Source organism: Xenopus laevis, chromosome 7S (assembly GCF_017654675.1).
Source record: "Xenopus laevis strain J_2021 chromosome 7S, Xenopus_laevis_v10.1, whole genome shotgun sequence".
Lineage (NCBI taxonomy): Eukaryota > Metazoa > Chordata > Amphibia > Anura > Pipidae > Xenopus > Xenopus laevis.
Genome location: NC_054384.1, coordinates 103,056,968 through 103,070,902, shown reverse-complemented (window position 1 = coordinate 103,070,902; position 13,935 = coordinate 103,056,968). Strand labels below are relative to the sequence as shown.

Below are 13,935 nucleotides of genomic sequence, written 5' to 3'. Positions count from 1 at the left end.
AATCTCTATTATTTGCAAAATATTGTTTCCTTTTTGGTTTGCAGCTAATGATTAAAATGCACTTTAGGAAAACACAGCATTTCCCATCCAGGGATCATACGTAGCCATCGGACTGTGCCAAATCACGTGGTACAGAAAGAGAAAAAAAATGAATTCCCTTCCCTAGCTGTGATATAAGTGATGTGAGTGCTAGTGACTGAGCACCGAGGCATGAGAGCGCATGTGCCATTGCCAGCACTCACTGTTGATATTTCTGTATGTGTACAAACAATGCACTGCTGCCTGTTTTGGAACATGTAATGGCCAGTTATGTAAGGCTGATGGCACATGGCGGGTAGAAACAGACGTTACCACTTTGTCACTATGGGAAATGTAATAATGAACACTTTCATGTTGCACATGTGTATAAGGCCGTGGTGCCAGTGCTGCAGATTCTGTGTGTATATGACATGTAAGTAGGGGTGCAACTGAGGGTAGGTAAAGGTAGAATGGGTGCAAATGTGGGCAAAGATGGGTAGGGGTTATGGCATGCAGACAGGGCACCACTCCAAGTATTATTATTATTATTGTTAACGTATTAGAGCGCCAACATATTGTGCTTGGGCATCAGTACAACTACTTTGCCCGTCTCTGCATGTAAGCTGTATTGAGCACGGCCCTCTTTCCCAGTTAACGGTTGTATTTTTGTATATACCAATTTATTGTACAGTGCTGTTGGTGCTATATAATAATAATAATAATAATGTGTAATAAAAAGACTAATTTTATACTAGGCATTTTTTGTACTGTTGAGCAGGGATATATTTTTTATATAGGTACCCAGGTGCCCATGGCTAGGGTGGCACCCTATGGGAGCTCATTTAGAAAACAAGAAACTTTCTTGTTTTTTTCTGCCCACTGTTGGACAATTCCTGCACAATCTGGAGGGGCATGCTGCAACCTGACAGGGGCAAACTGTAACTAGATATTACTGGTCCCCACAGCAAATTATTTTTCATGCCCCCCAATCTGTCTAGAGGATGATTTGTTTTACCAATATTTATTGAAATTGTATATGTTCATGAGGTCCCTATACTTCCTGGGACCCCTGCAGCCGCAGGGTCTGCTTCCTCTGTAGTTACGCAACTGGGCATAGAATTTGGGGCTTAAAGAGGGAGCGGGCAAGGGGACATGCTTATGGCAGCACCAGCTATTAATCCAGCGCTGCTAATGGAGACTTTTTGGACTGAAATCCACCCTGTGTCCAATGGCAAGCTGATAGTATGCGTGCAATGCATTTTTTCTGGCATTCTGGTTGTTGCAGAACTACAATTCCCAGTATCCTTCTTGAAGTCTGGTGGAACACAAAAAAGAAATGCTTATGGCTGACCTAAACGACACAGACCGACATACACACAAGTGGTTTTTCAGGCAAAAGCTGTGAGTTTTTGCAGACGTCTGGAAATGCAAAGGTTGATAATGGATAACGGATATTGTGCACACGATGAGGCAAGACACGGGACAGAAATAGTGCTTACACTATCTAATATGTATGAGAAGGCATAAGAAGGGGAAGTGAATATATCCTTTTATTATTAACATATCCTGATTGATTTGCTCCTGTAGAATTAGGCTGGCTGGAGGAAGATGCATTGGAGAGAGGGGGCTCGTGTGTATGTTAAGTGACATAATGCTTCCTCGGTTGCCACAGAACAAGCCCTCCTACACCCATTGCCTTGAGCAGGGATTGGCCGTTTACACTGAATAAACTCATTATTTGCAGTCAGGTTGGGGCTGGTCTAGAGAGTGGGAGGAGAGGATGAGTAGACTGAGCTGTTTCAGAGCCTGGATAAGCAGGTTCTACCTCTTTTGTCTGCAAGGGTGTTTATTCGAAAAGATTGAGAAGTAGTGGAATAGAGTGTGTGTGTTGCTGCCAAGGACTGGACTCATAGGAGACCCAGGCAAAGGGCCACAGAAGGCCAGAGAGAACGAGCGGAGAGGTGAGTTTGCACTACTTTGTTGCATTCTTCTTGTTAAAGGCACAGTAACACCAGGAAATACAACAGGGACAATGTGTACATTTACTTTAGCCTACCACTCCATAGGGCTCACCTTGCAGAGCTTACATGCCAATTAGTTTCACACTTGGGTTACGTCTGAAGAACTAATGAAGACCTGATTGGCTGCAAAGGAGATTGCTAGAAGTGAAACATCTGAATCTCATGTTCGTGATTGTAAGCTCTTTTGAGCTAAAGCTTGCAATGGTGAGCATAATATTCTCCTGTATTATTTTGGCATTTGTAGGCGCCCTTCTATTGTACAGAGCTGTGGAACATGTTGGTGCTTTATAAAGGCCGATGCTTTATGTGAGGGGTACTGTCACTGGCTGTTTAAAGGGGAAGTAAAACTGAGGCTTCTAGGAATAACAATTTATTTAATTATTATACAGAGCGATGCCTTATGTGAGGGGTACTGTCACGCTCGCTGGCCGTTTAAAGGGGAAGTTAAAGTGAGGCTTCTTGGAATAACAGATTCCCTGGGTGTTTATGTTGAGTGGAATAGCTTTGAGCCCTCGCAATAAACACATTTTCCCCCTTCAACGCCAGGACAGGTTTAGACAGGAAGCAGGGAGGGTTGAAGCTTGCGGCAATAACCTGACGAAGATTCCAGCCATTGCTGACAGGTTCCTGCATGTAACTGTGAAACCATCTGCTTCCTCCTGAGCCATGCTGGGAGCTTCCATGACAATTACAGGGCCATATAATAGTGCCCATCTGGGCTTTTGTAACACAGACAAACATATATGGTCGCTCTTCTTGTAATAAAAATGATGGTGTCTATAAGGTTTATTAGTTATCCTGACTGTGCAGAGCGGGCTTGATTGAGCATTCCAGAATCGGCCATGTGCGTTATATTTTAAAAGCATGGAGACGTGTCTGCACTGCTGGCTGAGGCTGTACTACAACTCCCATCATTCTCTGTTTTAAAGGGATTGTAGTTTAGCTGTAGGTGCAGCTTTATTTAATGGCCATTCTTCTTGATCACATGGAATTTAGCAGCAGAGAATGCTACTGAATTGACATTAAGATGCCAAAATTGGTTGAGAACAACTTTATCAAGGCGTTTTATTGATGCTGGACACTAAGAGGGTTATTTATCAAAATCTTATTTTTTTCAAGTTAAAAGGTCCAACCAAACTAGAATCCACGATTTGTCATGGAAAAAACTTGATAAAATCGGTTCGGAAAAAAACAAAAAAAATTCTGTTGTAAGCCAAAAACATGTTTCATGAAAGCGCTCAAAAAGCCTGATTTTTTTTTCTGATTTTTGGCTAAAACTCTGCGGAGACCGTGATATCTTCAAATTTGAAAAGGGACCTTTGCCATTGACTTCTACAGGCCCCCGACAGCTTGGAGATGGAGTCAGTGGCATAATTAGATATTACTGGGTCCCACAGCAAGTTATTTTTCAGGCCCCCAAAATGTCTAGAGGTTGACCTGTTTTGCAGCTGCTGGGTCTGCTTCCTCTGTAGTTACACCCCTGGATGGAGTATTTTTGGATTCTGACTGTTAGCAGCCTCTGGGTATAATAAATCACGAAAAATTCCAATTTTTTTTCCTACTAAAAATAAGAATTTTATAGGCACTTGGACTTCAATAAATAACCCCCTAACCCTGATAAGGGTTCTGATAGATACACAATAGACACAAAGGCCACGTGGTAACAGAATGAAAGCTATTATAGGACAATTGATTGTTACACTGACCATATTGTGGACATGTAATGAGATTATATAATTCAGTCTTTTGTGTGTCCCTAACTGTTGCAGTATTTCTCAGTTATCAAAGAAATTGGACACTGTCTGGGTCAACCCAAAAAGCTCAGTGCTTCTATGTATCGGATACAATTATTAAAGGATACAATTATCCATTGCCCGTTACAATTACTGCCCATGGAAATGGCTCTACAATTGGTCACAATTGCCATATAAGCACCCGTGTCCCAGTTCCTAGGGTGACACCAAATGTTGGCAAGGCCAGAGACAAATTGCAGAATCTGATGTCTAACCTGAGAGACAAGGCTGTGCTTTGCAGAACGTCTCAACTATTGGCTCGGTGCATGTGCTATATAATGTTTTTGCTATATCATGTTTGTAAAGTGCATGTGGGTTCTGGTAGTGGAGTTGCAGAGGCTTCAATGATAAAGTGTGTCTAGGTCAGTTGTACTCAGAAACCCTGAAATAAATCTTTCTAATTGTAGGTCTGTCAATGCCACATTAGCATTTCCCCTTGTATCACTATAAGGGCAGAGACACACGAGGAAATTCCGGGAGATTAGTTAGAATCTAAATCGCCAGCAGGAACGCTTCATTTTCTGAAGTCGTCCGAAGTTTCCTGGTGAGGCGACTTCGGAAAAAAAGTGATCCGAGTGCCATCCCACCGGCGATTTAGATTCTAGCCAGAGGGAAGGCAGTTTGGGTAGATTAGTCGCCCAAAGAAGAGGCGATTTGTCACAGGGTAACTAAATCTCCCCGAATCTTCACGTGTGTCTCTGTCCTAAGAATGAGAAACTAGCTAATAGAGGTATTTTGAGCAACTCTGTTTCACTGCTGAAGGTCAAAACACCAAACGGGCCCTTAGCCTGATAATAACATTGCTCTCCTTTTCTCATCTAAATGCTGCTATTTTGGATGATCGGTACATCCACCTATTAAAGGATTGACGCATTTGTGATAAATGATGAGCCTGTGTGCTGATTCACCCACTTTTTATGGATAGATAGCATTACTCATTCATTAAATGCAAGCTGAGGAGAGTAGGATGACTGAATCAGTGCCTGTGTTTTGTGATAGAATTGTTCTCAAAGATCTGAATGGAATAAGGCATTGTTCTTTTTTCAATAGAGGAGGCGTTTGATTTGAGATTACACAACTACTCCATAGTAAGTCAATGTAAACACTCAAGTGTTGCTAAATATAAAAAGGCAAAAACCTTCCCCCAAGAGCAGATCTTTGCCCAAGCTGACTGCACATCTCCTGGGCTAAATTGACTGATATGATTGTTCCACCAATGGACCAATGATCAGATTACAATAGTTGGGTGGATACATATAGTAGCGGCTGACATTCATGATGGTTAGATGTTATAGACATTTTGAGACAACACCACCAAGCGTGATAAGTGTGCCACATCTTGCTCAAGGGCAGTACATACAGGTTTTCAGGTTCTCTTTTGATGCGCTGCATTCAGTTGACCTTGGCCCGGCACGTGCTCAACAGTGACATTATATTTACAATTGTTGTCATGCAGGGGTTTGCGTCTCTGTGGCGATATAAAACCAGATTTCTGTGACCCTCTGTCCAAGGTTGAACCTTACACTTTGGCTGGCTGTACTTTTCTTTTAAAATTCTTTTTATTGAATTTTCATGAAAATGCAATGAATTAAATATATGAACAATCATATTATGGAATAAAAGAATAATTCATATGAGTAAAGTTCAAAAGATGTTTTCATGTAATCTGAACCATGAAATAACCAAAAACAAAAACAAAAAGACCCGTACTTTTTTTAAAAAGGTAATTAAGACATGGGAAGTCAGTACAAATAGTTTTAACACACTGTTACCAAATTCATTCATTAGCGATCATCTTGTCCCATCAGTTTAAGGATAAAATCTTTTTTAGAAACATCTAAAGATGAAATATACAGGGACCATCTGTTTTTAACTTTATTTCTTTGAATAGAATCATCCATCCTAAATCTAACAGCTTCTTGCATACATAGCTTATGCAAATATGAAATTACATCTTTCAAAGAAGGGGGTTTATCTTTAATCCAAAACAGAAAAATAGACTTTCGAGTAGCAGCCATAACCAGCCAACAAAAAGACAGTATTTCATCTGTAATCTTCCCAGAAGAATCACTCTGTGATAACTGAAACAAATCTTTAAGATCTAACAGTGCATATTGGGGTTTCAACAATATATCTAACGTGACCACTCCTTTAATGTAAGGTGAAATTTTCTCCCATAGAGTTGTGATAAGTGGACATACCCACATATAATGAAAAAAATCAACATTTTGCTCTTTGCATTTCGGACAATAAGAAACCTTCTGAGAATCTTTATTTTCTTGAAATAATTGTCCATAACCCAGGTGAATGAATCTAAATTGCTGATCTCTCCAGCTCTCAGAAAGTACATTCTTTCTAAAAATTTGAAACGATCTCAAAAGATCGGCTGGCTGTACTTATGACTCCCACATTAGCAGTAACTTTGGTGCCTTCAAAGAAATTCACGCTATGGCTCATTTAGATGAAGTGTCATATGCAACGTAAACCTTTTATTGTGCGACAAACCATCATACTGGAGCATGGAGTCCTAGAAATTTCTTTATGGTTGTGTTTCGGATCTATATATAAAAAAAAAAATTAGAAAGGCCATTAAGTTACCCACTCATGTGGAAAAAAATGCTGAGTAATCATTAGATGATGAATAGGCTTTCCATGGAGGAGCCTCTTTGCTGTGGGAAGCCCTACGAGTGGCCTGGCCTTTGTCAATTAGAAATTGCTGCCTAGAAATGCTGCATCAGCTAAGGTTTGTGACACTAAGGTGACTTTTACCTTGTCAACAATTTGCAGAGTTCAATCAGCAGAACTGAACTGAATGGAGTGGTATGAGTGCCTTGCAAAGTGCATTTCCATCCTCCACCTCTATGTCCGATCCCACTTCTCCCCACCAGTCTCCTTATTTATCCTTTCTAATCTCATACTCCTACATTACCCAGGAAGTCATTATCTTTCTCCATCTTTCAGCTCCTGTCTATCTCCCCTTTAGTCTTTTGGCAAATGCATCTTTAATACTCGATGACAGGTCTCATGGGGATATGTTGAAAGGATAAGGGCACTCTGGACTCATGCCTGCTTCTTTCCATCATTCATAATTGTGTTTCAGTCTTTCATATGGTTTGCCTTTTCCTTAATTCATTGAGGAATATGTTGGTGCTTTACAAATAGATTGTAGGTAAAGTTGTTGTACCGTGAAGATGTTGTACCGTGTTAGCCAGTAACAGGGCAAAAAAACATGCACAGGACAAATAGATAAGGTACAAGATAATGTGGATCAAAGTGGCTGTACATAAATTAGGGCTAAATTAATGGGGTATAAAATAAAAGGAATTCCATAGGAGCAGTGTCCCAACAACTGTTTGTGTTTCTGACTTGGTGCAGGCAGTTCTCAATCCACATAATTAGCCTTGAATTCAAGGCCCAGGTTCAGTCCAGAGAGTTGAACGTTTTCATTAATTTGTATTCCCATAAATTCCTTTTGTGTTACGTTTCAAAATTCCCCTTTAGAACTAAGATTCTAAAGTCATTTATGGTGAGGGCTGTTAAAATGGTTTCCTACCGGTGTGTCCAGTTTTTTATTTGTAATGGTGAAGTCTCTTCCTCAGACTTTGGCCAGTCTCTCCTATATACAGTCCTTCTGTTGGGCATGTGGTGCATTGTATTAAGTACACCACATTGGTTGTACTGGCCATGGATGCTACATTCCTCTAATGCAGGGGTCCCCAACATTGTTTTACCTGTGAGCTACATTCAAATGTACAAATAAGTTGGAGAGCAACACAAACATGCAAAAAGTTCCTGGGAAAGCCAAATATTGGCTATGATTGGCTATTGGTAGCCCCTATTAGGAATTGCAGCCTACAGAAGGCTCTGTTTGGCAGTACACTTGGTTTTTATGTAACTAGAACTTGCCTCCAAGCCTGGAATTCAAAAAATAAGCCCTTGCTTTGAGGCCACTGCGAACAACATCCAAGGGGTCGAAGAGCAATATGTTGCTCATGAGCCGCTGCTTGGGGATCACTGCTCTAATGTGTCCGGAATCTGTGTTCTGTCTGAGATCAGGATGTGTGGGCAGATTTTGCATTGTTTTTTGCCACAGGGGTATGTTCATTTGTGGTGTGCTGTTATTAGTTTTTTTTAGGTTTGGAGGCTGTCTAAATGCTAGAAGTGGTGGGTCTGGGAATATGTTTTTGAGCCTCTCATCCTTATGTAGTGTACCCTGTAGATCCCTGGCAATTTTTCTTAGGGTCCTGATTTATTTCAGATTGTAATGATAGTACTAATGAAGTGGAGCAGAAGAGCAATTTGCACAAAGAGAGGTGAGCCCATATCACTGGGCGAGCCAGAACTAAATTGATTAATCCAAGGTAAACAATGAAGGAAGTGACATTGCTGATGTGGGATAGAGCTTTGGGTGTGAACAGGATTCCAATGAAAGGGAACAGGAACAGGGCTACATAGCACTAACTGGCTGTGCCCTTCAGAGGTTATTCTACCCCCACCCATGGGTAATTACTATTCAATGATTTCATCAGGGATACACCGAGGTCAGTAGAAATGAAATTAATATTTTGTTATGGTACAGCCAATGTTTTTTAAAGAACTATGTATCCCACTTGGGTGCCAGCAAGTTCTCTGTGTGCTCCTTTATTAACTGCTCAAGCGATAGATCTGATCAACTTGCATCAGCAACTTTACTCTCTGTAGAGCAAGCACAGCACAACTCCATCTTTATCACATTATAACCCTGACCAGTCATTGTTGCTGTCGCGTATAAATACTTTATTGTACCATATTTTGCAATTAGCCCATATTTCTCCATGTCTATTTCTCATCATAGGGTCACTATGACATATTTACCTTGAATATCTGTACATGGCCTGCTTGTTGGTGACAAAGTTGTTTCCCACACTGCCAATGGGAAAGAAACAGTTTTTAACACCAATGAGCAATTCCAATCTTGCATAAAATACATTTTTTAATGGAAAGACAACTTTCATTTTAGCATCACTAAATGGCTCATTATTGTGGATATTTAAAGAGAGTTATATGCTATTTTACTATGTGCACATCAACCTCCCTGTCTGCATATTTCCAAGAGTGGGTGAGGGCTGCCATATTGTTCAGGCAAGTTTAAAGCTTCTTCCAGGGCTATATAATGTATGATGCACATACCTCCCTCTGCATGTAAACTGGATATAAATCTGTAGATTATCTGTGTAGACTATTATATTTCTGTTGCATACACAAATTTAAGATGTCCTGACATGCGCAGATATTCAATACAGGCTCAGTATTTATTCACTGAATTGACCTGTGTATGGGGTCAAAATAATTGTCTTGTGAGTGATACCTGACTAGGGCTCATTATATATTGATCTGGTGAAAAATCTAGAAGACCACATTGGGCAGTAGGTGCAGTCAATAATAACTCTCCATGGACCCCAGTCATTGGGACAATGGATTGAAGAATCAGGCCTGAAAGACCATGGAAAGCAAATGCAGGGTTGAAGGGAACTATTACTAAAGGGATCAGGATCGTATCCTGAGAAACCACAGTGCTTCATATCCAAGGTTCAGCATAGCAGATCAGACTTGCAGGGCACATTCCAGGTAACAGTAGGGCTGCAGAATCTCATTGGTTGCTGGATATGGTGCTGGACTTTATCAGAGCAGGGTTGCATTGCCACTCTGTTTGCTGAACAAGTCAGAGGACATTATAGTAGAGATGTGTGTATTTATATACACATACATACGCTGATATAAACTGGCCTGTCAGGGCTTGTCTAGGCGAAAGGTCAACTGGATCAGGTATCATATTATGGGAAACCACAGTGCTTCATATCCAAGGTTTAGTGTTGCAGATCCGACTTGCAGGGAATCATTTCTGGTAAAACAGTAGGGCTGTAGAATCTAATTTGTTGCTGGATATGGTGCAGGACTTTATTAGAGCAGTTGCAGGACTTTATTAGCATTACTACTCTGTTTGCTGACCAAGCCAGAGGACATTATGGAGGAGATGTGTGTATTTACATACACATACATATGTTGAAATAAACTGGCCTGTCAGAGCTTGTCTAGGGGAAAGGTGAACTGGATCAGGATCATCGCATTGGAAACCACAGTGTTTCATATCCAAGGTTCAGCATAGCAGATCAGACTTGCAGGGCATCAATCAAGGTAACACAGTAGGGCTGTAGAATCTCATTGGTTGCTGGATATGGTGCAGGACTTTTATCAGAGCAGAGTTGCATTGCACTGTTTGCTGAAAAAGCCAGAGGACATTATGGTGAAGAGGTGTGTGTGTGTTGTCTAGGCGAAAGGTAAACTGGGTGGGGAGCAGTGTAGGGTGCAGACTGAGTAGTGGAATATACAGTATATGGGTTGGGTAGTTGAAGTTCTGATGGCAGCTGAGCAGCGCTTGTTATTATTAGGAGGGAATACAGAATGTCAAGGTGAATAAGGGCAAGTTACCTAGGAAAGAGACAGTTTGAGGAAGCAAGCTGGGGGGGGGTTGGAAGTGCGACCGATGGAATGTGGAAATGAATTCCAGACTAAAATGTGAAACTCTGTGAATATCACTGGATCTTTCTTCTTATGACATCAGGGATCTGCAACCTCTGGCTCTTCTGCTTCTTGTGACAAACTACAATCCCATGATCCCCCAGCAGTTATAGTTACATAGCTGGAAAAAAATTTAATTTTATTAAGCCGCAGGGCAGCCACAACTTGGACAATGCCTTCCTGGCATGGAATTTATACAAGATGAAAACGGTAGAAGCCAAACAGCAGTATGGTTCTCATGCCAAATAATTCCATATTAGGCCATGTACTGTATCTCTAGAAAAGTTGGCTGAACAGGGATTTACAAAGGTTACCCTTAAAGCTTGTGTGCAACGTCATACATCTGCTCACCGTCGTATGAAAAATGTTGAGCTTCATGGCTTTATCAGAACAAATACTTACTGAGCCGTGTTTACTCTGCGCCGTATTCAAGCTTTACAAATACACATTTCAGGCTGGGATGTGTTTTGCTTGTCAACAATGAAAACATGGCTAAAAATAGGGACTTTCTACAGGCCAAATGCAGTTGGAGAGAAGGCTGACGTATGCAGATTTAATATGAATGTGGTCTATGCACTGCATGACTCTGTGTTGTATAATATATATATATATATATATATATATATATATATATATATATATATATATATATATATATATATATATATACATATATATATATATATATATACATATATATATATATATATCTCATAACAATAATAAGAATACACAAATTATACGTATGTGTACATACAGTATATCCTGTTACTGTTATTATTTGCATGTATTTATAAAGCACCAAAATATTATGGAACACTATACAATAAATAGGTATACAGAGTGAACATGCCGATTACATACAAAAGTATTTACAGGATGCTTATGGAACCTGTTATCCAGAATGCTTGGGACCTACCTGGAGTTTTCCAGATAAGGGGTCTTTCCATTATTTGAATTTTCATATTGTAAGTTTATTAAAAATCAATTAAACCCAATAGGATTGTTTTGCTTCTAATGAGTATTAATTATAATTGGGATTAAGTACAGGTATGGGATCCGGAAACCTGTTATTCAGAGAGCTCTGAATTACGGACAGGCCACTCCCCCCATAGGCTCCATTTTATCCAAATAATCCAAATTTAAAAAAAATATTTACTTTTTGTCTATATTAATAAAACAGTAGCTTGTAAAATATAATTAATCCTTACTGGAAGCAAAATCAGCAAATTGGGTTTATTTAATGTTTTTCTACTAAAATTAAGGTATGAAGATCCAAATTACAGAAAGATCAGTCGTCCGGAAAACCCCAGGTCCCAAGCATTCTGTATAACAGGTCCCATACCTGTACAAGGTACTGTTTTGTTATTACAGATAAAAAGGAAACCTATTTTAAAATTCTGAAATAAAAAGGAGTCTATGGCAGGTCCCGTAATTTGGACCTTTTTGGAAAAATTGGTTTCCCGATAACGGATCCTTTACCTGTACATTAAAAAAGTCTTGGACGTGAGCCATATCACTGCTGTAGGAAAATGGAAAAAGAAGCAAAAGTAGTCACAGACAATGCAGCGATACCCCTCATTTATGGAGTAGTCGTAGATAATGCAGCAATACCCCTCATTTATGGAGTAGTCGTAGATAATGCAGCAATACCCCTCATTTATGGAGTAGTCACAGATAATGCAGCAATACCCCTCATTTATGGAGTAGTCACAGATAATGCAGCAATACCACTCATTTATGGAGTAGTCCTAGATAATGCAGCAATACCCCTCATTTATGGAGTAGTCCTAGATAATGCAGCGATACCCCTCATTTATGGAGTAGTCCTAGATAATGCAGCGATACCCCTCATTTATGGAGTAGTCCTAGATAATGCAGCAATACCCCTCATTTATGGAGTAGTCCTAGATAATGCAGCAATACCCCTCATTTATGGAGTAGTCGTAGATAATGCAGCGATACCCCTCATTTATGGAGTAGTCGTAGATAATGCAGCGATACCCCTCATTTATGGAGTAGTCACAGATAATGCAGCAATACCCCTCATTTATGGAGTAGTCACAGATAATGCAGCGATACCCCTCATTTATGGAGTAGTCCTAGATAATGCAGCAATACCCCTCATTTATGGAGTAGTCACAGATAATGCAGCGATACCCCTCATTTATGGAGTAGTCCTAGATAATGCAGCAATACCCCTCATTTATGGAGTAGTCACAGATAATGCAGCGATACCCCTCATTTATGGAGTAGTCCTAGATAATGCAGCGATACCCCTCATTTATGGAGTAGTCCTAGATAATGCAGCAATACCCCTCATTTATGGAGTAGTCACAGATAATGCAGCGATACCCCTCATTTATGGAGTAGTCCTAGATAATGCAGCGATACCGATCATTTATGGAGTCCTAGATAATGCAGCGATACCCCTCATTTATGGAGTAGTCCTAGATAATGCAGCGATACCGATCATTTATGGAGTAGTCCTAGATAATGCAGCGATACCCATCATTTATGGTACAGGTTTGGGACCTGTTATCCAGAATGCTCAGGACCTGGGATTTATCAGATAACGTATCCCATACCTGTACTAGAAAGCAAAGAGAATGCATATTGTGTTCAGTCTCGGGAATCTAATTCTGATATGAAACCATTTATTTGCATTGTTGCAGGATTTCATATCCTATGGTGCACCTGGAATCATCTAACGTATTTCCACCGGTGGAAAAAGGCCAGTTGCAGGTCATGCTGCTTGCCATAGTTTTAAACGGCAACCACATCTCATCTCTAGATAATAACCATTGGCCTGGTGATAGGCAGTTGGCATATGTTTCAATTGCAGGCAGCCCAAGTGAACTCTTAAGGCTTATGGTTGACCGTATCAGCGATATCAATGGCTGCTTGTGTGTCACAGTAATGGTGGTGTTATGGTTGCCAGCTTTTCTGGCGTTTATACTTTTATATTCAAAGCCTGAGCCGAAACCGCTCTAAAGTAGGCCACTTACAGTTGCCACCTAGCCAGTAGTTTACAATTTTGGCTGGTAAAATTACGCTTGATGTCAATGCTATAAAGGCAGTTGGCATATGTTTCAATAGCAGGCAGCCCAAGTGATGCCAAACTCTTAAGGCTCATGGTTGACCATATCAACGACATCAATGGCTGCTTGTGTGTCACAGTAATGGTGGTGTTATGGTTGTCAGCTTTTCTGGACAAAACTGGCCTTGCTATATTTTTGCCTTTTTATCTCTACTTTATAACATTGACATGAAGCGTAATTTTACCAGCCAAAATTGTAAACTACTGGCTAGGTGGCAACTGTAAGTGGCCTACTTTAGAGCGGTTTCGGCCCAGGCTTTGAATACAAGTCAGGGTGGCGTTTAGAATTTAATCAATCAGACCCACCCGGCACATTTGCAGAAGAGAGAGGAACACAATGCACACTTTTCATTTCCAGTCTGCTGACATGATCCTCAGCAAGTCCCAGACTGCTTGGCTTGTGATGACATCCCTTCGCTGTTTCACATTATCTCTGTTCTCGTTC

The 13,935-nt window shown here is 40.4% G+C and overlaps 1 protein-coding gene across 3 annotated transcripts in view; it reads left to right on the top strand.

The window, feature by feature from the left end:
- The first annotated feature begins 1,831 nt into the window (after positions 1 to 1,831).
- Positions 1,832 to 13,935, top strand: part of mob2.2.S (Mps one binder kinase activator-like 2, gene 2 S homeolog) — a 34,662-nt gene continuing 22,558 nt past the window's right edge. The window contains 1 exon segment of one of the 3 annotated variants that reach the window (NM_001097135.1): positions 1,832 to 1,979. Coding sequence is in view for 1 of the 3 variants with exons in the window: in XM_041570278.1 (XP_041426212.1) it covers positions 8,331 to 8,373 (43 nt within the window). In the remaining 2 variants the exon portion in view is untranslated. 3 annotated transcript variants of the gene reach the window in all.